The sequence below is a fragment of the Nyctibius grandis genome, chromosome 1 (genome assembly GCF_013368605.1).
Source record: "Nyctibius grandis isolate bNycGra1 chromosome 1, bNycGra1.pri, whole genome shotgun sequence".
NCBI classification, from domain to species: domain Eukaryota; kingdom Metazoa; phylum Chordata; class Aves; order Nyctibiiformes; family Nyctibiidae; genus Nyctibius; species Nyctibius grandis.
This window is the reverse complement of record NC_090658.1, coordinates 95,993,748-96,017,617: the sequence shown is the minus strand read 5'-3', so window position 1 is coordinate 96,017,617 and position 23,870 is coordinate 95,993,748. Positions and strand designations below refer to the sequence as shown.

The following is a 23,870-nucleotide window of genomic DNA, read 5'->3' as shown; positions in this document are numbered from 1 at the left end:
ACCGGAGGCCACCGCGCCTGCGCGCTCAGCCGCGGCATAAAGGAGGCGGCGGGCGCGCACCTGACGGGCGCAACAAGGCGCGCGGCTGATGACGCGCCCCCTGACCACGCCCCATCTTTCCCGGTGGCGAGAGGACGGCCGCGACGAGCTGCGCATGCGCATAAACGGGGCGCCCGGGCACTGGGGAGTGCGAGTTGCGCCTGCGCGCTTCGCCGCCTTCCGCCGGCCCAGGCGCAGGGGCGGAGTTAGAGGGCGCATGCGCAGTGCTGCTCGGCGTGCTGCCGGAGGCCAGGAGAGGGAAGGGGCTGTTCCTCCCTCAGCGCTTCGCTGCGACCCGGGAAGCCGGTGCCGCTGAGAGGCCGAGCCCTGCCCTGCCCTGCCCTGCCCTGCCCTGCCCTGCCCTGCCCTGCCCTGCCCTGCTGCCCGCCCCTGCGCCGTGGGCGCGGGCGGCCGGCGCCAGTACCGTCAGGCCTGACGCGCTGCGGAAAGCACTGCGTCACTTGCCAGCTCTCTCGGTATCTTCCGGCGGGGCAGGGCCTGGTGAGGCGCTGAGGCCGCGGTGCGGCCCTCTGTGCCCCCCGGAGGGTCCTCGCCGCAAAGCCCTGCTACTCCTGTCGCTGCTGCGGCGCTCTGGCTCCCTGTGCTCCGGGGCGATGCCAGCCTGGCCGGCGGCGGCCACCTCTGAGCAGAGAAGCCCCGGGTCTGCAGGCTTGTCACCCTGCTCAGAGCTTCAGGAGGAGCTCCCCCACCCCTCGTCTTCCCACTGCGTCAGAAGAGGGTTGCTGGAAAAAGGCAGCATCCATGTGATCGCAAATGGAGAACTTGGGCTTCCTGCTCGCATAAATAGAAACAGCATCAGTGCCACTGTAGAGATGTAATAATATAGGTCATCTCTTAGCGAAGTTATAAGAGCTCGTCTTAATGATGCCATTCATACTAGCCATCACTTTTGGGAGTTGTTTTGTGCGTTATTCCCGCTCCGAGTGAATCAGAGTGTAGTGAATGCAGATCGAGACGTTTCTGTCCGAGTTGTTCTACTTTTTATTTACATTAGGAGCTAATCTGGCTTCTATTCAATACATTAGATAGTCACCTTGTAGAAAGCAGTGTGGGAGTATGTATTTGTATCCCAGAATACATCCTTTATCAGGCATTGCTCAAGCCAATGCAACATTGAAAGTCCGTATTTCTTACTTTATTGGCAGTTTCATGTCAAAGTTTTGTTCTGTGAGGATGGCGTAGTCCTTACTATAGAGAGTGTAGCCAAAATCCAGTTTCAGCAAGTAGTTAAGTATTTACTTGATTTTAGGAAAAAACAATTAAAACTATTTAATTAAATAACTTTATAAGCATGTACTCCAGTCTAAGACTTCAGCTGCCTGTGGAACAGTTTCCCTAAAATATAAATGCCTTTTCGTTCTCTGTAGAATGGGAAGTACCAGGAAAGACCACTGGGGGGGGCAAGTGACTTGTGCAAATGTGTCTCTGTGGCGACTCAAAAGACTCCTCACAGACAATATAGGAAATTTGGACACTTAAGCATCTAAAATACAAGAATGAATTTGGTGCCTAAATAATTATTTAGGGTTCAAAAATTAGTCGTATTCCATTGGTATCTGTGCTAAAGCTGTATCTCATTCCTAATTCGTCCTTTCCATTATCTTGTGGGCCCTACCTTTTGCTGTCATTCCCCCTAGCTAAGCCCCTTGTCCCTATTATCATCCTTTTCTTTATTATCGTTCATTTTCAGTTATCACCTTCAGCTAAAGTAACTTTTACTCCCACAGCCTCACAGAAAATCCAGTGAGGTGCAAACTGGCATCCCAAAGGAACAACACTGCTTGTAAACCTGCTCTGTGGGATGGACAGAAATTTCTACGGCTTCAGGATAACGGAGGGACGGTTATCAGGAAGTTGGGAACGTGATGCTGCCAGGTATGAGAGGAGTGGCAAGAAAGGGCACGTTAAATTTGTGTGGGCATCTGTTCTGTGATGGTTAAACTGGGCACGGGCTCTGTCAGCTGTTGGGGAATAGCCACAGTGGTGGTGTGGGGACACTCATGTGGTACTATCATTTGTGTGAAATGGGCAGAACAGTGGGGCGCTTCCTAGAGGATCTTGCAGAGATGCCCTCAGTCAAGCAAACCCAGCGATTCACAGTAGGAGGTGGAACAATCAGGACAGTAACCTCTATTTTATATCTTGTTTTCTACATTAGAAGTGGTTCTACAAAACGGGCAGTTTTGTCTCTTCTTTGGTCAAATTATGTTTCACAGTGAGGCAAAAGGAAACTCACTGGCTGTAGAGTTTTTCTCTATAGTCAAAGTATTTGAGATTTTTTTAACAGATTGAAACATCGTATTTTATCACCTATGATTATACTAAAAGAGGTCTTTTAGATAGTAAGAGATCTTTAAGAGAAAAGTAGATCTTTTACTGGTTTTCAGTTGCTTGAAAGCTACTGATATCTATAGCCCAATGTAGCCTCTGCATTGCCTTAGTCTGAAAGCACTTCCTGATTACTTCTTTTAAAATGGCAATACTTGTAGAAATTAATCACATCTTTAGTCTATGTTAATAGATTTCTTCCTGAGTGTCCCCAAAATATAGGCCAATTATGTGGCTAATGCACTTTCTTTACTTATTTGTTTTAGATTCATATCCAAGTTATGTAATTTAAAAAATATTGACCAGGAACATAAATGCATTGAAGCTGAAATACACCCTTTGCACATGTGAGTTTTACCCTCCAGGCATTTCTATGAAACACTTTAGCTGCTTGCCAGGTGTCAGGTCAGAAATTATTATTCTACCTGCATAAACCATTATCAGCGATGAAATGGTGTGTATCACCACAGATCTTTTATAGCCAGTGTTACCAGTCTTCTACTCCAAAGTGCTGCAGTTCATTGAAAATCTTTTAAAATCTAAATGATTTCAAATACACCACGACTGTATTTATGCTTTAAACAAACCTTTATTTTGTAAAGCTTAAAAACTTTTTGCGAAACTGTAAATGTTTATATATTTGTTTAGGAATCATAAACCAAAAGGGGACAACTTACACATACACTCATACTGAATTGGCTTTATATTAAAATCTAGACAAGGAAAAATATTTTCTGCTTTTATTGGGGCCTTTTAAATCTAGACTCAATTTCAGAATAAGATTTTACTTATATCTTTCTCATACTTAAAAGCTGAAGTTTATTTCAGGCGTGTCACTGTCACTTTCAAATAGCCAGCAATTTCATTCCAGATGAGCTCAGTGTAGTTTTTAACATGGATAGGTTTTGATTCCCAAGCAATGCTTTGAAAATAGAAGATCTGGGTCATTACAATGTTCATTCTACTGCACAGTAAATTGAAATGTGGTACATACTAAACTTTATTCACCTCAGCTGTATTACTCTCTGAAGGCTGGAATTCTTCTTGACTCACTCTTAAAATATGATGTACAGACACCGCTATGTTATTGGCATACATTATCTGCCATAAGACAAAAAAAAAAAAGCACTCCTTAAAAAACTGGGTGTACCAGCTGAAGTATAAGCTATATCAGCAAAATGACTCTTTTGCAAGGATAAGCAGCATTTATTTTGATTACGCAGTATAGCTATATAAGCAAACTCTTTACAATGCAGATCAACTTCAAGAAAGTTTATACAGGTCCCAGAATATCCTGCTTTACAATGTCAGCATTTGCTGCAGAACTCATATCTAGAAGGAAAAGCAGCTCCCATAGCTCCCATGAAGATCAAATTGACTGCATAGCAGTGCGGTATCACAGCTTCAAAGATGAACCAGCCTACGTGTCTCGGTGGGACGCTGAGTTAATGCACTCTTTCTGGCATCCCACAGCATATCTCCTGCAAGCAACACTGTTTTCCCTTCCAAAATGTAGTTTCTCCCAGCACCTTCTGCAATTAAAAAATCTTCAGTATTTTAAATATGTGCCAATGACTTAGGTTAAAAATAATTCATTATTAAATGTGTAAGAAAAAAAGACCCTGCCTGGGTTGTATTCAGCTTTACATATAATTCATTCAAAAATCACTTTAAGTATAGCTGCCACAGAACTCTCTGGATGCTATTTGAAAAGCAACAGCCACCAGTGTAGAATTCACCCTTCAGCGTATGGCAGAGTGCGTGGCATCTCATTTATACAGTCCTACTAGTCCAGGACTAAATATTCTGATCGTACCAGTCAAACATCTCTCTGACAATGCAGTGAAAGCACAAGGTTAGAAACCATTAAGTCATTAAGGGCTTGGTGATGGATCCCTCTCCATATCTTAACATCTGAATCTGTTTTACTATGTACATCACTGTGATACCACAGTGAGATACCAGTCAGAAAACAGAACTTCCAAAGCCATACATTCTGTCCCTATAAATACATATGAGTACTGTCAGCCTTAAGAAATCAGAGTTAAAATTCAAACACTTGATTACATTTGCATAGTTGTGAAAATTTATTAGTTACAGTGTAATGAAAATCAACTTTTTTGGTACAGGCAGAAGTAAAAACATACATTATATAGAAAAAAAATCACAGCTTTAAAAAAACTGGCTTACATTGTTTAAAATGAGTAAATCTGGTTGTATTTCAAGGCATTGGACTTTAATACTTAATTTTATGCCAAACCATCACACAGTGCAAGAAATATTCTGCAATAGTACAAATTCCATACAGCAGTCTTCAGAGTATTTAGTCTCACAGAATCTCATGGTGGCAAAAAAATATGTTGAATATTTTTCCTTTTAAACACAAAACATTGCTGAAGTTAAATTTTTCTTTCTTTACATACTCTCTATTACAAAAATATCAAATTGTGAATTTGACAGTGTATTCTACAAATAAATGCGCCATGGACAACAGGAATTGCAACTTTGGGACAGTTACTTTACAAAGTGTATTATAAAAATAAATTATATGGCAAACATCAAACAAAATCAAGCACGTGCCTTAGGCTTTACAAATAAAAGTGAAATTCAGCTGGCAGAAAGACTGCTTCTCTCTCTCTATGTACTTTCAAAATATCAGCAAGGCCCTTCATTCTGAAAGCTCTACCAAGAAAAAATACATAAAATCTAATGGAAGCAATAAATACTTCCACGAATAATCAGTAGCACAAGTGACCCTGGTGTTGATGGTAGAGAGCTTCTACAGTGATCCATCCAACTGGCAAGGAGGGTAGTGCACACAGAGGGCATATAGTGGGGGCCGTAACTCATCTAGAGTTCATGCGTAACTGGTGAATGATGACACTCTCTAAAAGAAAAGACAGCAAAACATTTGGTTTTATGAAACTGCAAATACATTACAAGTTACTTCAAAGAAGAACAATTACAATGGCAGTGCAAAGCAGTTTTCTTCTAGAAATATCTCACAGGCTTACTCTTACATCACTGCTTGATAAAAACTGGCCTGGCTAATGCTACAAAGGGAAACTAAATTAGTACCAGGCCACAACTCAGGAGCCCTTGGCTTCCACTTCAACATCAAGACCATCACTCGGTTGTCCATAGGGCAAAATAATAATGTAGTTGAATGGATTAAACCATGGGGACACCAAGGTTCCAGTCCCACACCTGAATCAGGTAGGGGAAGACTTGAGCTGAGTCTCTTGTATCCTGTCTGGGCAGATCAATCATAAACCCGCTGGCAATTCTGAAATGGGGATGAGGAAGAGCTATGAGGTCAATTATCATTTTTAATTAAAATTTGGCTTATGCTGGTTTTATTCAGCAAGTGTGAATTTTGCTACTGACTTGAATGGGGATAAATTTCAGCCAGAGCATGCAAAACAAAGCACTGGCGTTGACTTTGAAAGGCTGGGTTTAACTTTGCCCTTTGTGTAACGTAGGAGATCCCTCATCCTGAGTAATCTCTGGGCTCTGCTGAAATACAGACCTGGTCTTCTGTTCTTCTATCTGTATACACTGCTCTTACGGGCAACTTTGTTACATAAGAATTTAGCTATCAATGACGTTTTTCTCTGAAAAGGTGTATTTTATGCATTTCAAATAATGTAACTGTACCAATACTAACTAAAAACATACAATAATACATTTTCAGAAACCCCCATTTTCTTAATTGAAATTATTTTTCTTAAGATTCCTTCCTCTCTTAATAGTCTGAAGATTTTTCAAAATTTACACGACCCAAGAAATGACACTAATTGGACCATTATTCCCTTTTACATTTTTATTGACTTCTGCCTTCGTCTGCTTCCTAACTAATATTTGCAAGATGTCTGATTAAGTTACATTATAAGAAGAAAGAAAAATCAAAATGTTTTCCATGTGCTCTTAACGCCAGAACTTTTGCCACTAGATGGCAGATGCCGGTGATGCTTTTCCTACATGATGAATCAGAAAAGCAGGGCTACGGCAACATTCAAGAACATTTGAAATAATAGAATTTCCCAAATAAAAAGTATTTCTTTTCCATATAATTTATCAATAACAAATGATTTTCAACAACATATGTATACCAGTTCTACTGATTTGAACAATGAACGTGAAAGAACCACAAACTACAGTAAGATTTTACCTTACAATCAGCGTTGTTCTCTAACTTCGAGCCCTTGTGGAATATGACGTAAAAAGCTGCATTTACTTAATACCAGATTGTAACCTCAGGCAAACTCTCCCATTAACTTCAATGGGAGTCACACGAACTTTATACAAAACATTTTTTTTCTTAATAATCACTATGCACATTATATATTAATATGGAGTTTAGATACAAAATTCTCAAAACTAAATGGGTAGCAGAAAAATATCATGTTCCTTGTAAAGGCTCGGTCACTGAATGAACAGCAAAACTACAGGTTTCTGAGTCAGTCTTCGTCCTACAGACCAAATAGAGCAATTATGCAGAAAAGAGAAGTAATAAAAAAATCAAATAATTTCCACTTCTAGTATTCATTTGTTCATTCATTTCTCACACACGTATATGTATGTTCTTAGTTTTTCTATCAGTTGCTTGTATTTGAAATGCTTATAAAGATATAAATATATATATTATATACACACTCTAGTTACTAAAAGAGGTGTCTGAGCAGTTATTAAGCTAAAATTATAGTAGGGCAGATTTTGTCAGAGTTCTGTTGGACAACCCTCTGTAGGAATATGATTATGTCTGTAGAATACAATTACATAAATATTCTAGGGTTATAGATGTGGCTATTTCAAGGAGCTATGAATTCACTTAAACAAAACAGTTTATTTTAATGACAGGAAAAGGAAATGAAGTTAATGTAAAACTGCTAATTCTGCTTGCAGTCCCACTGATGTAAATCAGAACTTCTCCAGGAAACACATCATTAACAGCTGGCCTGTCAAAACTACTAGTTCGTATAAAGAAACACATCAACTGACATTTTAACATAGGAAGTTTAATTTCTTCTTACAATATGTACAAACAAATAACACCAGATAATACAAAAATGTATGTACCACTATGCACACCCAAGCAGCAGATGAGAATCATACATCAGTATTTCTATTTTTAAAATCCTGAAGAGAGTTTTTAAAGTGAAGAACCATTCATACCTGAGTGATTCACACCTGACTCTCAGAGCTGATAGCTCTGCATCTGAGAGTAGTTAACCCTGATTGCATCTTCCAAAAAGCCAAGTAAGAGCAGTGTGTAGGGAGTAAGATTCAAAGTGAAGTTAACATCTATAATGAGAAATGTTGCATATAGTTTTGCCTGAGAGAGCTCAGGCAAAATTCAGGGAAAGAGAATAACTCACACTGACATAGGGGAGAAAAACATTCCCCTAAATGAAAACAAGTTCGAAAGATGAGCTCACAGCAACTCCTGCCAGCAAACTACAGGTTTCAAAGCGACTCAATGAAATTGGCCACTGATGTGTGATGGGAACATATAATTGGTCTGAAAGTTGTCCTGACTGTTGCAGCTTATGCCAAGCACCTGAAACCCAGCAGGACAGTAGCTTACTCTCTTTAGAGACATGCTCTTCCGCATCTGATCAGAATTGCTGAATATTCATGTAAATATTGAGCATGTTTTAGAACATGTGTAGCATATTTCAAGCAGTAACATATGACTTGGCATCCAATTGGCATGAATCAACATATTAACGTGACTTTAGAGATTACTCACATGATGCTAATTATTATGTGCTGGAAGTGGTTTGAGGTTTAAATACGATAACATGCATACTCTATGGGCATATTCAGAAGAGTCACAAAGTGTTATTTGTTTTTCAAAAAATCACACTAATAGGTGTCATGAAAGGAAAAAAAGGTGGGCAAAAGAAATCAAAATCTCTGTTTTTCCTCTATTATCTACTTAGTACATTTACTGATTTGAGAGAAATGCCCCAGGCATTAGGGTTGAAGCTCTGTGCTCCCTCATTTTCAGTCACACTCAAATATATTGCTCTGCTAATGACTCATTAGCAATACTCATATGTAACAGTAATTCAGGTGATGGGATCTAATCTAGGGAACACAGTGGAAAATTTATTAGGAACTAGATTTAAAATCACAGAGATCAGCTGGAGAACTGAGAGTGCACCTTCTCAGTCCATGTGTGCTGCTCATGAATGGGCTGGTATTTTCCCTGCTCTTCCCCCTCTCCACCTTACTGCTGTCCTAAGCCACATGTTCCCGCTGCTGGGCTTGAATTATCACGCCAGCTTAGTTCCTGATGAAACACTGTAACTATCATTATTACTCTGAGTTGAGTGCATTTTGCTACTGAAACTCTTCCACTTCATTAAAAAAAAAATCAATACAGAGAAAAAGGTAAGAGAGAGAAAGCATGAGGATAAGCCATTCTAGCTGATCACCTGGGCAGAGGAAGGCTGGGTTTCTGCATTGTAATCCACTAATGTAGAATACACCAGAAGCCCTGTAAATAAAGGTCCTAATATCTTCCTATGGATTGGAGTATCAGAGTTTGATTCTTTGGTGCCTAGTAAAATCTGAGGTCTGAATAAAGCTTGTCCTTGTGGTGTTTCTGACATCACTCTTTTGTCCATTCTTTGATGTTGTACGAAGGTGAGCTCATGCTATATTCTTCCACGCAGTGGGGCACTGCTAAGGTCTTGCTCCTCTTCTCTGTTGCCCTTTTCATTAAACTGGAAGAACTTCTTATTCTGGAGACCCTATTGCTTTGTCAGATTTGGCTGAAATTGGTTGATGTGTTCGACGTTATTCATCAACAAAGGACAGATGGAGGGATGGATGAACACAGACACTTCATCTTACAAGCCTTCTTTTCACAAAAAGCCAGGCTCAAAGGCAGCCTTTGGAACAGGGACCAGCATCTGGGGGGGCTCCCTCCTCCTAGTTCAATACCCTGACCACTCAACCACTCTCTCCTCAGTGAATACTGAAGCCCACCATGCAGAACAAACAGCACAGTCTTTACCGGAGGGAATGAGAATGCCACCTTCTTCCCCCTCAACTGTCTGTCAGTGCCAATGGTGAACCTGGCTGGAGGTGATGTGGGTTTCAGCCTCCTCAGATACTGGTGAGAAGGGGGACCTGTCTCCTACCTTTGAAGAGAGGTTTCAATAAAAGCTTTTTAAAATAAGCAGCACTAGCCCTGCATTTGTGTGGTATTTGATCTACTAGAATGCATTCATGACTCCACAGTCACTTTAAAACAACCACTGGCTTCCTACGCCTGCCTTCTTTCTTTTTCTGGCCCGAGAGCCTGGAACTAAGCTATGTCAAAGCTAGCCTTTATGCTTTTTGCCAGACTCTTTTTCATTCCGATCAGTTCCCCAGATAAGTTCAAACAATTGTGCCAGCTCAAGGGACAACCACATGGAAGTGAGTACCTTCTTGGCTGAAGGCGACAAAGACAGGACTACAGCTTTTGACTCCACTGTGGGGTTACATCCTGACTCTAAGTGACCATGAAATCGTGGCTTGACTTAAAGCCCTTAGAGGAAATACAAGAATACCTACATTATGGATCTCGATGAGGTCCAGAGGCTGCAGTGCTTGTTAAGTCACAACTGAAATACTGACTAGACAAGGGCAGTGGAAGAACTTCAGGATGCCTCTGGAGCTTAGGCACTGTCTTTAGACTTGGTTGTCTAAATTGCCTTCTGGAGCTGACCTACTGAATGGAGAATCTTACTGTAGTCACTAAACATAACGGTCTTCAGATTCAGAGGAAATTCCAATACAATAAAGACAGGTACGCTTCAACTTTTAAGACTTCTGAACTATAGGCTTTCTTTTTTCTTCATCTTACCCTTCTTCTACCTTTAAGAAACAAGAATCTCAGGTCAATTAAAACAGATGTTAAAAATTATGAGTGCAACTAAATACCTATTTTTAGCTAATGGTTAAACCAGTTGCCTGATTCCAACTCTTTAGGCTTCTGCTATGGAGAAAAAGTTCCTTTTTGTTGTGCTGCCTCCGGGAAAAATAACAGGATCCTTGGTCTGACCTGTCTGGAATTTCTCGAGTCCATCTCATGAAATCCTACTGACTCTACAAGAATAATCCTGGGCCTGCAGTTCTGGTACAGTTGTGCTAATTTGTGTGTCCTGGATTTCAGCTACTGTAAGGCTGCCTTGTTTCTTCACGTGAATTAGTTTCTTAAATCTCAGGCAAAACAAACAAATTTTTCAACCATGGGCACACACAGAATATTGCCTTGGGTATAGCAACAGTTAACTAAGGAACTAAGTTTCTTTGAAACAAGGATCTGAAACGGAGGCTTAAGGCAGCTGTAGTTCATCACTGTATCAAGGCACATTAGCTTGGGGCTCATGTTTGCAATATTATTTAAATGACTGTTTTGACCTGAAACCTTGCTTCAGTGCCAGTATTTAGAGTCAATATCCAACCAAAAGCTCTTAATAATGTGTTTTCTTCAAACATCTGCTAAAAAGTCTATGTTACAATAAGAACAGTAAGATCTCGGCAACAATTTATTGACAAAGTGAGGATTTTAAGTGATAACACTTAGTTGAGAGGATCTGATGTATTTCTGGCATAGTGACTTATATTGCTTGCTAATTCCAGTTTCCAAGTTTTATCTGAAATACTGGGAATTGAGCGTTATGAAAAATGCTACCAATACAAATCTGATTTTCAGAGTCATAGGAACCAGAACCTTAAAACTAACAGGTATTGCAGGTGCTACACATGTAAAAAGTGAAGCCTACTTCTTTTCTGATGCAGCAGCAGCTTTTACACCACAGATAAAATGCCCTTCAAGTGAATAATACAATGCCAGCTTTACACTGGGATAATGGCCATATCTGGATCTTGAACTGGAGAGCAATGCAAAGTGCAGACTGAAGACTAAACATTGCTTGGACTGAATATAATTTTGTTGACCTTCTGTGGCAGATGCTTACATCAAATCTGTTCTCCCAGACAGAAAGCCATTTAATATTTTACCCACTGGTGCATTTTCTTTTCTTTCAATCATATTTATTATTTATTGGTAATCTTCCTGCCTCACCTTCTGAAAGCTGTTCCTAACCACTGGGTCCTTTACAGCTTGCTGTGGTGATTGAGGTATTATACAAGCTTTAAAACCCTCATTTATCAGTCTCCTTGGCTCAATTTCTTTTGATTGTGACTTTCTTCTGTGGAAATTGATCACTTAATGGAAATGTCCTTTAATAACTTTACTGTTATTAAATAAACAATCATCATAACAATCATCATCATCCACACCATTTCCATGCTGGAACAATTCCCTTAAACATGCTTAAAAATGCAAACATATAAATGAGGAAGTCACAAAGAGGGAAGGAAAAACGATGGTATTGTGAGGCAGTCTGTATTTAAGACAAAATATTTCAAACAACTGAGAACTGAGAGTAACTTCCATACCAAACCCTATCTCTTTCACTGTCTGTACCTGAGCTATGCCCTTAGATAGCAATTTCTGCCACGAGCAGTCTGTGTTGGCTTCCCCTCTAAGACATAAGGATGCTTGGCAACTACGGTTTAAATATAGCACAAGTTCATCCAACCAGGAAAACGGAAAACCTAGTGAAGTCAATGGAGTGACTTGTTTCATAGCCTTTAGTGGTCTTTGGAGCAGGCACAAATAGACTATATTGATTTTAGCCAGATCCATGTTTCTCAAGCTTTTTCTAAAGACTCAACATCTTTGGCTCACTTGCCTTCATCTGACGCCTGAGCTGGCAGTATCCCAGTGTGTGTAAGTCAGGGACCTGGTTGTAAGTACTGTCTACAAGTGTTAACCCCCTTGGGAAGAAATAAGCTGCCGCTTAACACTGCTGCTGCTGAACGTTGTGCAACCTCCCTACCCCCTTGAATTCTGTAACCACCTTGAGAAAGCAGCTCACCACTGAGAAATGATGATTTGGATGGAAGACTCCTAGAGACAAGGTTGGTCACGCAGTGCCCATCCTTTCTCTCTTCCCCTCCCTCCCGCACCTGAGGCACTAGCTTCATTGAAACGGGACCTCAAGTGCACTGTCTCCTGGCATTGCTTCCCTAGGTATCTCAATAACGTGATCACAGGCAGGAACAAAGTGCCCCATGCAGTAGCGAAGGTGGAAAGTGATCCATTAAGGTGGAAGGCAATCTAGTAAAAGTGACCAAACTTCCTTCGATCTATTAAAAAGTGACCAAGTCTATCATTAAGAATTCCTGAACTAGATTAATAACCTAGTGCAGTTGCCCCATTCTCACTTCCTAGGCTGAAAATCTTCCTGGTGTACAAGTGCCTTCCTGATGGCTTTTTTTGTTTTGTTTTTTAAACTTCAGTGAGAAAACAAAAGGATGTTGTTACTTAAGTAGTCAGTGCACACACTTATTAGTTTGTTGTAAGTGACAGCTGCAGGACTTCATTAGTACAGGCAAACGTGAGCAACTACATAGACAGGGGGCTGACTTCCATGGTAGCAGTAAAACCTGCAGAACATACCCCCTGAGCCACCGCCATCAGCCCTGACCCCCGCCCAGGGAGGCAGAGCTGCTGGCTGAAGATTTCTTCAGTTCTATTTTCATAGACTGAGTCTCGGCACGAGGCTCGAATTTTGTCACATTTCCTGCTCCTGGGGCTGCCACTACTGGCTTTCCGGCTTTCATACCTTTTGACACAGGAATGCGAGTGGGTGCAGGTCTCGGGGATGACCCATCCTGTCCTGTCTGCAAAAGAGAGAGACAGAGAGAAATTACATGAACGGAGGACTTTTTCTTCTATATGCTCATCTTATACTTTTCATTGGTTCTTCATTTACCTCTCAAGCAACAACGTCCCAAATCACACGTATTAGCAAATTAATGTTCACATTTGGAACCTGGCCACAGCACATTGCTAGAGTAGAGCCAAAGGCACAGTCGGGATCAAATGAGTTTCCCAGAGCTGATAACTGGTGTTATGGATCAAGATGTCATAGGGATGGGAATCCCTGCAAAACTCCCGATTCCACAGCACGACACGATGCAGGACAGCCTTAGAGGCTACCGAAATGCTGGCTTAGCTCTCAGACAGGTACAATGTTAGCATCGTGCACAGAGACTAGCACGGGCCCTCAAAACAGTATAGCCACGTGAGGCTAATGCTGAACCCAGAGTAACTGACACATTTTTCAGAGCTGGGGCAAGATTTGTCAGCAGTATAGATAAAGTCGAACTTTGCTTCCCAAAGTATGCTGGGGCCATGGCTGGGGCCACTTACTTCTGCACTGGGAAGTGCAAGGGGCTGGGAGAGAGAGACAGGGAAAAGATTTGGATTTCCTTTTCCTGTGGCTGTGGGAGGAGGGATGTGGGAGAGGGCTCTCCCCCTTCGAGCCTGAGCCACACACAACTTGATGAACTCTGGTGAGGGTGAAGCAGGCAACCAGATTTCCGGCGATACCTCACGGCCGTGCGGACATGGTCATTTTTCTATCTCTGCCAGTCCGCTGCCCTGGACAACAGCCTACCAAGAACACTTATCCTCAAGTTTGAGGACTTCAGAATAAAAAAAGAAATAAAAATGGCCTAACTGGTTGAGGACCCAAGCATGGGGCTGGCAGACCCAACACGGCTCCTACCAGGGATCTATGCCCTTCTGGAGCACCAGCTGGAGGCCAGGCCAGCTATCCTATAGCTTTGAAAACGGCAATCAGTATGTAGGTTTAGGCAACTGAATCCCACTGTGTAAACGCACAAAGAGCACTTAGATAGGACAAAAAGATTCAAAAGGGCCAACTGGTATTTTATGTCTCCATTGGGTGGATAATGTTGCACATACTCTGCAAGGCCAAAACTGGAAGCTATGCCTTATGGACCATGATGCAAAGAAAATACTTATAACCATGACAATTCTGAAAGGAAAATGTGTTTTATCTTCTGCAGTGTGCAATACAGACAGAAATGTTAACGCTCACAACTTCAGTGTCTCAGCTGAATTTCATATGTGACTTTTTTTCTGTTCAGATAATGGACGAAGACTTTGATCTCACAAAAGAGAACACTTTGCGTAAGATCCTGGAATCCTAGCTAGACCCATCTGCTACATGACTAAGTTCTGCAAATTATGACATGTAAACAAAATAAAAATAAACTGCTGAAATAGGCTGGATTAGGGGATTGCGTCGACCGCAACATGTATTTGCACATTTACTTAAAAACGCTCTTAAAAAATGCACCACAAAGGATCATTTTTCTCTCTCAAAGGATTTCCAGCCAGTAGCATCATAGCCTTCTGTCTGCATCCTGAGTATTCAAAGGAAAGCCATTCCTTAATCTTCTAACAACAGTTCAAAACCCCATGTGTACACACAAAAAAAAATCACAATTGGAAAACTTGAATGCTGTCTGCCTAGCAGGAAGGAAGCCATTTTCAATAACTAAGAGCAACATTTACAATAGCAGTCTAAAGGCTAATATGGAACTCACATGTAGATGTCAAAACAAGTTAGGCCCATACAATTCTGTAGGGCAAAACATGCAAATGCATTCCATCAGTCTTGGAAAAATATGTCAACATCCCAGGGAACCCAAATGACAAACATCTTGTACTCCCTGAAAGAGCTCCACAGTGTGTAAACATGAGGCAATCAAATGAAGTAGCTGGAATCTCAGGCATTTCTTCAGCTTTATTCACATGTAAATTATTAACTAAGGATTTGGGTGCTTTCAAGTTACTCATTTCAAGCCTAAATCACTCAAAAGCACTTTGAAAAGAACCCTTAACTTGCTTTAAATTTCTTAGTTGCCTTCCTTACTGCATACTAACACGTTGATCATATGGAAGCCAATGCCTGCTTCACGCGCAGCTGCAAAAGCATTTTGTGTTGGCTAAGTGAAATGGCACTAAAGGGGCTCTTCAGCAAGCAGTGCCGTTTGGTGAGAGTGATGGAGTAAGCAAGCAGAGGATGCTCTGCAGCACACGTCTGTAGTGTCTGTGTTGGAGAACCCACAAAACTGTCTGTCTCTTGGTCATTTCTTCCAAGAACCGAGCTCTATGCAATTCCCTCCAGCCCTGTTTGTCTGTAGGCTGCTGTTTTCTGGTTGACACAGGAATGTGGCTCCAACCAGAAACCAGCTCTTACGCAGCCAGCACAGAACGCCTGAGACATGTCCCCGTGGGACGCAGAGTGATGCTGGCTGACTCTGAACGGGCAGTACCTGGTGCTGGAACAGCACAGGGGGCCAGAGCGAGGTTAGTAAATACATTACTGAGAGTGAGATAAATATATGCAGCCGCTAAGCTGGCTAGGTCGATAACAAGCGCTCACTGCAGACACTGAGGTTGCAGTAAGGTTGGACAGTCCCATTTAAGGAAGAAAAGCAATTTGAATGTACAGAACATTTAGCATGTTTTAGGGGTTTATAACAGATCCTGCTTAGTGCATTCTACTGACACAAAAAGAGTGCTTTCATGCACACATTTACTTTTGGAATATTTTCATAACAAAGGTGCTTTTTCAGCACTTTTCTCTATCAGATCAGGGACCAGCTTGCCCTGGACAGAAATGGTTCAGTTCAGTGGTTGATACAGGTATCTAATGCAATTTGAGATGCCCTGGGCTACTCAAGCTATCTGCACAGGGCTGGTAGATAAGACAGAGGACCCAAGGAGACCTGTAGCTTCTGATAAAGCAGTTGGAAGTTAGGTAGGCTACTTGACAGCACTTAAAATGACACAAAATTAGTATGTTTAGGCAACTGAATCCTGAAAGGGTGGGACTTGAGATCTAGCCAGTACAGTCAGCGCAGCCCAGCAGGCAATTCAGCTCACACTGAAGCTAGCAGCATCTCAGCAAATCATCCGCCAGTCTCCACGGAGCCAGCATACAGGGGTCAGTGCTGACAAGGGGATGAATGACTAGGGACTGACTCAGTTGCCCGCACTGAGGCATCTTGTGCCATCTGAGATATCCCATCAGCTTCCACTGCAGAAAGGTACAGGTCTGTGTTATACTTATCGGCCTCATGCACGTGTCTCAACTGCTGTAGGGCATGCAGATAGCACCATGCATCTCTATATGGGCAAGTGAGCTGACCCCTGGATCTCTAGTAACTCTAACAGAAGCTTAAAGCATGTATAGGACACCTACAAAGAGCTAAATTTAGATGCCGATCTCAAACTAAATGCTGCCCAAATTAAAGTAGCCTTATAGCTGCTTTAACATGTGCCCAGTTAGCTCTGGCACCCAACAGCCTTTCAGCCATGCCTTGCTGCCTTGGTCACAGGACGCTCTGCATGGTTGGTGCCGTGCCACTACGCTGGCTCTGCTGCAGCTGGGATTCCCTCTGCTCCCTGCAGATTTGCACGTCACCGGATTCACTGTGTACCCTGGCAGCGTAAACAGCCGGCGCTGGATGCCAGTCTTGTAGGAGGTGGGGAGCACAGGGTTGAAGTCATTATAGGACTGACACCCATCCTGGCAGCCAAAGAAAATCTAAATTCACCAGCAATCCCACAGCCAGATGTAAGGCCTAAATCAAAAAAAACAGGATATAGGCACCACAGTTGTTTTTTCCCAAATAATATTTGTTTTTATTCTGTGGGGTTTTAAATGTAAACTATATGAACTGTCCTGGGAACAGGGACTTGTGCTAACGTGCTAAGGCAAGACTAACAACCAGGCTACAGTTTCAGCCTCATTTCGGTCTGCATATCCTCTGGTCTCGTAGTCTTGAATTTTTGATTGTGCTGTGGTCCACCTGCAATAAAATAATTATCTGCTAGGTCTGCTAGGGTAGTCCAAGCATTTTCCTGGGAGTGGGTTTGACTCTAATCAAGCTATGGAGGACCAAACCCCATTTTTTCCACTTCTATGGTAATTACCCAAATCCATAGGTTATCATATAAAAGGCAGTTACCAGTTTAGGGTTTGGTTCGTTTTTTGTTTTTTTTTTTTTTATAAAAGTAGCAATGGTTCTGTTAAATGCTGAATTCAATCCAAGTGGTCAAACAGTCTCCATCAAATCAGCACTGGGATCCAGGATGCACCAAAGCTCTTGCGTGGAGACCTCTGTGGGACTGGACCACGCTGGATGGCAGTGCTGGTTTGACGAGGCCAGCTCCTTAGCTGGCCAGCCCTGGGCTTGTGCAGCATGCAGAACATGAAGTGCCTCCAAAACATTTGGGTCCAGTGAGTTCAGGTGCCAGTGGAGACAGAGTCACTGACCAGTGCCTTTCTTGGTTCATCTTTTTGGTAAGTGCTCAAAAATTTCCCAAATTCTCCTTCAGGTGCCTGCATCCTTCTTTGGATTAGAGTCTCATTTTATTGAAATCAAAACTGTTGCAGACTCAGAAGAGGACTTGGATCAGGGGAATATAAATCTCTAGCTACTCTAGAGTGTACATCAGTGAAAATCAACACAACCATAACACCCTTTAATCCATGGGATTCATAAATCATGATGGTCCACCATGAAACCACAGTCTCTGGTTTTGGACTCACATATGCAGGGAGACACCACAGCTCAGGCTGAACCTTTAAAAGTACTGTGTGTACACCTTAAAATTAACTTCACCTGCAGTACTGAAGATAACTCTATAAATTCCAATTGGAAGAAGAGTTTAATGTTTTCAAATACGAAAACAGTAACTGCAAATTTGTTATAGCAACAGATGAGAGATGGGAATTTCAGAATTATTTTCCCCTTTGCAGCTTGGCACTGCATTGCATTAGTACATTGTACAAAGTATCTTGTACGAGAAGAGTTAAGAAAAAAATTAAAAACAGTGAGCTAAGAAAGCAGCTGCGTATCAGTTTGTCTTCTTTGATTTTATGAACTTAAAACCTCAAAATTATATTGATGTTGGTTTCTTCTAGGGTTACTAAATGAATGATCACAACTTTTTTTTCTGACTAGGGGTATTGAAATGTATTTGTAAACTAGTCATTTGCAAAACAGATGGTGAATATAAAACTTCTGGTTTTTTTCCAAGGGGTTAGGGAGGAAAAGGCACATTTGGGCTTGCTCGAAGTTCCCTGCTCATCTGACTAGGGACCTTAAAAACCAAAAGGAAGCATAAGATAAAGTAAATCTTATGGTTGAACTATTTTCCTTACATTCCAGATCAGGGAGGATGAAGTGAAGAAAGAAGCCACTTTTTAGCCAGATGAAAACAAAACAAAAAAGTTTTGTCTGCCAAGGTTCAGTGCATCATCACAGTAGAGACAGACATCTAGTAAAAAAGAACACGTAACTCTCTAAAAAAAAAGTTTTCCAAGCTTCTGAGAGACAAAGGAGTTTGTAAATGAATTAATTCAAGACTTTTTAAAAAATGAACAGTTGCCTCTACTATGTAAGAAAACACTGTACAGTAAAGTATCTACAGTACATTATATATGTGGGGAGAGAGTGAGCATGCACGTGCGATCCCAAATAGATCCGTATGACGAATGCAAGTTTCCTTAAGTCAGGGGGCTTAAATGGGAATGGCAGCCTCTCTCCAAAAGCATGGAAGTGTATCTTAAATGCACTCGGACATTTCAGCTTGGAAAGAGATGCCTGAAGAGGCATGTTGTAGGGGTCTGCAGACTCCTGAGCGACACGGACAAATGAACAGGGGATGACTATTCAGTATTTGTCAAGATACAAGAAAGAGGCTGTAACCAATGAAGGTATTGCATAAAAGGTACCAAACAAAAGAGCATTTTTCCCAGAGCTCACAACCGAATTCACTGCCCCCTGATGTTGTGGAAACAACAGTATAAATGAGTTCAAAAAGCAATTAGAAGAATAAATAGAAGAAAACTCCGCCACGGTCTATTAAACACAAAGATGTGGCTACAGGCCCTGGTTCAGAAAGAAATACCCACCTACTGCCAAAAACTGGGAACAGGCGCTGAGGGAAACATTACTGCGTGTTTAGCCACTTAAAATAATCTTCCCCTAAGCATCTGCTACAGGCTCAGCTAAATAAGCTTTTGGACTAATACAGTACTGCTGGTTTTATATTTTGGTTAAATTCTTCTTTCCCAGGGTATTTCAAACTAAAGCAATGCAAAATCATGTCCAATAATAAACCTAGGGGTAGGACTATCAATAAATATCATCCAATATGTTTAAAGACTGAGGTGAGAGACTGATTTAAGTACAAAAAAGAAGCCGGGGAACCACGACAGAGGCACAGAGAGAAAGCAGCAAAAAACGCGTTAGAGGAAGCACTATGGCAGTAACAGCACTTATAGAAGTTGAGAATTTCAGAGGAACAGAGAGCTTTACTATTCACTGGCTGAAAGAGGCTTGGAGCTCTAAGCAATGATACCATGTCTGCCTATTTATTCCTTTGGTGTTCAGTATTATGGCAGATATTAATTGAATTATAACTATAATGGGCTTCTAACAAAGAAATACCAGCCTGCATGATCAGACTCTAAAGACCTGCCAGCTGGGCCAAAAATCATTACGAGTATTTTCAGAAGTCAGAAACTGCACTCACCAAAAATAAGAATACAGTTTCCTGCTCTGTCATCTCCACCATTCTTTGTCCCTCTCTGTCTCTCACTCGCAATTTTACAGGATTGCCATTATGAAAATAACTTTACAGGAACTTTGCAGGGACTTCCTTTGAAAGTTACTCCTTTGGGAGATAATGCCAAAAGTATACCAGCATCCAACACTGGTACAAAAATATCTGAATCAGGCAAATTCTAATTTTATAGTTAAGCTCGTATCTGAAACAGATGTAGGGAAGTCAAGAGTTTCTCCTTACCCCACCCATTCTTTTTGGTGTCTCAAACCCAAACTATAGTTTCCCTTCTCACCATGAAGACTATGTCATGAGACTATGCTGCTTACCACCGATTGTGTTCCTCGGGTAGAAGATGTTGTAACAGGCGTTATAGTGATAGTACTTGTCACCTTGCTTGCTGCAGGTCGCGAGGACAGGTTGTTCCGGGGCGATCGAAGAACAGTACCGGTCACAACTTCTTTCTCTGCTGCTATGTTCACTGGTCTGACTGTTATCACAGGACTCGCACTATCAGGTACAGCACTGGGAGAGCGTTTAAACTGGGAACCTAAGTGGATGTGGATTTTGTTGTCTTCTGTCGTAATAATGTTGGCGTTGGCATTGTACTTGCGGATTGGAGTCGGGACGGTTTGTTTTTCCGGTGTTACTTTGAATACAGCCCTTCCCATGGTCATATCTTGTGACTGCGGAGAGACACAGATTTCTGCCGGTGCTGCGGATGTTGATACTGTCATAATCTGAATGGGTGATGCAGGTCTGTCGGCAAAGGGTGCTCTCCCTCCCTCTGGGGACTTTTCCCTGGAGAACGTTGTTATAGTGACTGGTGACATAGAACGATCTGGGCCCATGGGACTTTCACTGCCTTTCCCTTTTTGGGACATAATGTTTGGAGAGGGAATGATGGTTATTCGTGGCTTCTGATTTCCCAAAGTAGGAATGACAGTGGTACTTGAAAAAAATTCCTCTGAGGTTGGACTTGTTATCTCCAAAGTAGCTGTGCTGTTCTCGTGGTCTGGTGTCACCCGAATATGAAGAGGCTGACCCTGCTTTGGTGAAAGGACAACCTCCCCAGGATGCGCTGGAGTACTGTGGGTTTGGGCTCCTTTATCAGGAGTTGCCTGAGCCCCAGTTTCCCTCTTTCTCATCCACGGTATCCAAGATTTCCTCATTGCAAGTTCATTCGCTGCTGGAGGATATCTCTCGAGCACTGAAGAACGTTCCATGGGTTTTTTCAAACCTACTTGTCGCAAATTGCTCATGATGTGATTCTCCTCCTGGAAGGATTTCCTTATAAACACTGCTGGAGTTTCTTCTTCTGCGGTTTCACTGCTTACAGCATCTGTTTGCACGCCAGTGGATGTCACGGGAACATCAACCATTCTTCGTCCATTTATGCTGGGTCTCAGAGCACGGCTGTAACGCTTAGAAAGCTCCAACTCTCTTGTTAGGTTCAGAACTTCCTGCCCCATGCTCTTGTTTTTATTTTCTTCTTCCACAAACCTTTGCTGTAGAACAGAATAATCAACTTGGAGCTGAGAAAGTTGGTCTTCTTTGTTCATGAGCTCATGGATTTTTTCCTTAAGAGCTTGAACTTCTGCTTTCAAATCTCTGCTTTTGGCCTCTTCCAGACGAAACCTGTGCCTCAACTCTGCCTCCTGGCTTACTGCTTCACCTTTTTCTATTGCTTTGGTTTTGGCTATCTGGAGCTTCATCTCCTCCAGTTGTTGAGAAAGAAAGTTAGCTTTATCCTGCTCAGTCCTAAATTTCTGCTCTAGCTGATCATATTCATCCTCTGTCTTCATCAAATCTCCTTCAACTACTTCCAATTGTTTGAGACGTTTTTTCAGTCTTTCAATTTCAATGGTAAGTTCTTTAATCTTGTTGTCCTCATGACAACCATGCTCTGGTCCTTTCCTGGCTCGACCTCTTGTAATTTCTCTTTCTACTTCCTCTATACCATCAATTCTTTTCTTTAACAGGTCAACTCTACAGCTTAGTTCAGAGGATTTTTCTTCTTCGCTTCTCAGTTTGCCAATTAACTCATCCCTTTCCTTTGTCAAACTAGACACTTTTTCCTCCATTTCAGATTTCAGTTTCAAAAATTTCTTACTTTCTTCTATCAGTTTCTCTGTTACATCCATAACTTTCCCTTGTTCAACTTTAAAATTCTTGTTTAGACCCTCAACCTTTTTTTCCTCCTGTTTTATTTTTTCCATCATATTTTTTCGTTCATCAACCAACATTACAGTAAATGACTTCAGCTTTGTAAGGTCATCTTTTAAGCTTATTTCAGCCCTTTCCAACTTGCTTTCTGATGCCTCAAGGTCTTTCACTCGAGTCTTCACCACTTCCAACTCATTTATCAAATCCTTAGTCAAATTCTTTTCTTTCTCCAAGTTTAAGTGTAGCTGGGTGCATTCAGACTTACTTTTATTGAAAGCCTCTTCCAGCTTCTCTAGTTCTGACATTCTTTTCTGCAATTTTTCCACTTCAAGTTTCAACTCTTTGCTATTGTGCTCTTCCTCTTGCAGTTTATTTTTCAGCTCCTTACACTGGGATTCAGTTTTTGTGATCTCTTCATCTTTCCCCTCCATTTCAAGCACACGCTTGCGGAGGTTTTCCACTTCTGCCATTAAGCTAGAGTTCCCACATTCCCCTTTTGCTATTTTATCTCTTAGTTCTTTAAGTTCTTCCTCAGCTTTTTGAAGATTTTTGTTAGTTTCTTCTAGCTCCTCTATTCTGCGAGTCAACCCCACTAGCTTAAGCCTTAGCTGTCTATTATGTGACTCTTGATTAGCCAGTTTAGCAGTCATCTCCTCATGTTCTTGAGAAAATGATGATGTTTTGTGTTCAAGTTCTGCCTCTAACTTCATCAGTTTTTGTCCATCTTCTTTTGTTTTTGCACTAATAATTTTAAGCTTTTCTTCTTCTTCCTTTAGTTTTTGATTTAAGTCCTGTATTTTCTGGCTTTGTTGATCAAGTTGTTCAATATGCATTTGTCTTTCATCCACCAGCATGAGTGCAAATGATTTGAGCTTCACTAGTTCTTCTCTTAGTTTATTGAGTCTCTTTGTATGTTCCTTCTCCTTACGGGCTTGATAGATCTTCTCCTGCTCAAGAAGTTTCTTCAACCTGAAACAAGTTAGAAGAGATGCATTAAACTAAAATATATATATGTATATTGGTGTATTTCTCCATTTTAAAATCACCTTCATTTTATTAATTTTTTTCACTAATAACCTAGGTAGTCTTTCAAGAAATAACTACCTACTACAGTTACATTCCCAAACCAAATATTTTAAATTACAGAAGTTAACTGAAAACTATATAAAATCATCTAGAAATCTGAAAAGCAGTGAAATTTTATACATGTATAGATAACAAATACATTGAGTTTTAATTCCTTTACATTTATTTCTCTGTTAGGATGATGTTGGTAAAAGTATATAATCTCCCAAAAAGACAAATGTATGTACTCACAAATCCATTTATTCCAAACTTGTCTTACAAGGTGGATTCCTCCTTATGTCTTGCATACACAAAAATGTGTAAAATAAGATTAAAAATGAAAACTAATTGCTATATGCAGCCATACATAAATGGATCAATCTAGGTTATAAATAAACCAGCAGGACAGAAGATTACATCAGCACACAACTGATAACCATCTGGGAATCGCAGGCATAAGAAATGAGCAGGAAGATAAATTTGCCAGCACAGTGACTATTACGTTAAAAGGTTTGTTCTTCCAGGCACGTTTCCATTTACAAAAGTAGATTTTGTGGACTGCAAGGGTCAGACTAATCAAACCTTTGGCTACAGCTAACCTCAGCTGGAAAATGCTCTTCTTCATATAGTCTGTAAAGCTGTATTTTCAGGCAATATAAAAGCTCATGATGAACAAATGAGGTGTATCTTCAGAAAGATAATAAAGACATAAATTTTCCAG

General features: G+C 41.2%; 1 protein-coding gene across 6 annotated transcripts in view; it reads right to left on the bottom strand.

Moving 5' to 3' along the window:
- Positions 1–2,953: 2,953 nt before the first annotated feature.
- Positions 2,954–23,870, bottom strand: part of FILIP1 (filamin A interacting protein 1) — a 115,342-nt gene continuing 94,425 nt past the window's right edge. For 3 of the 6 annotated variants that reach the window (XM_068415859.1, XM_068415868.1, XM_068415901.1), the window contains 3 exons: positions 20,248–23,053; positions 12,920–13,143; positions 2,954–5,275 (listed from right to left, as the gene is read on the bottom strand). In XM_068415859.1, coding sequence (XP_068271960.1) covers positions 12,937–13,143; positions 20,248–23,053 — 3,013 coding nt within the window. In that variant the 3' untranslated portion in view covers positions 2,954–5,275; positions 12,920–12,936. The remainder of the gene's footprint in view (positions 5,276–12,919; positions 13,144–20,247; positions 23,054–23,870) is intronic. The other 3 variants (XM_068415876.1, XM_068415893.1, XM_068415884.1) reach the window with 3 other exon arrangements.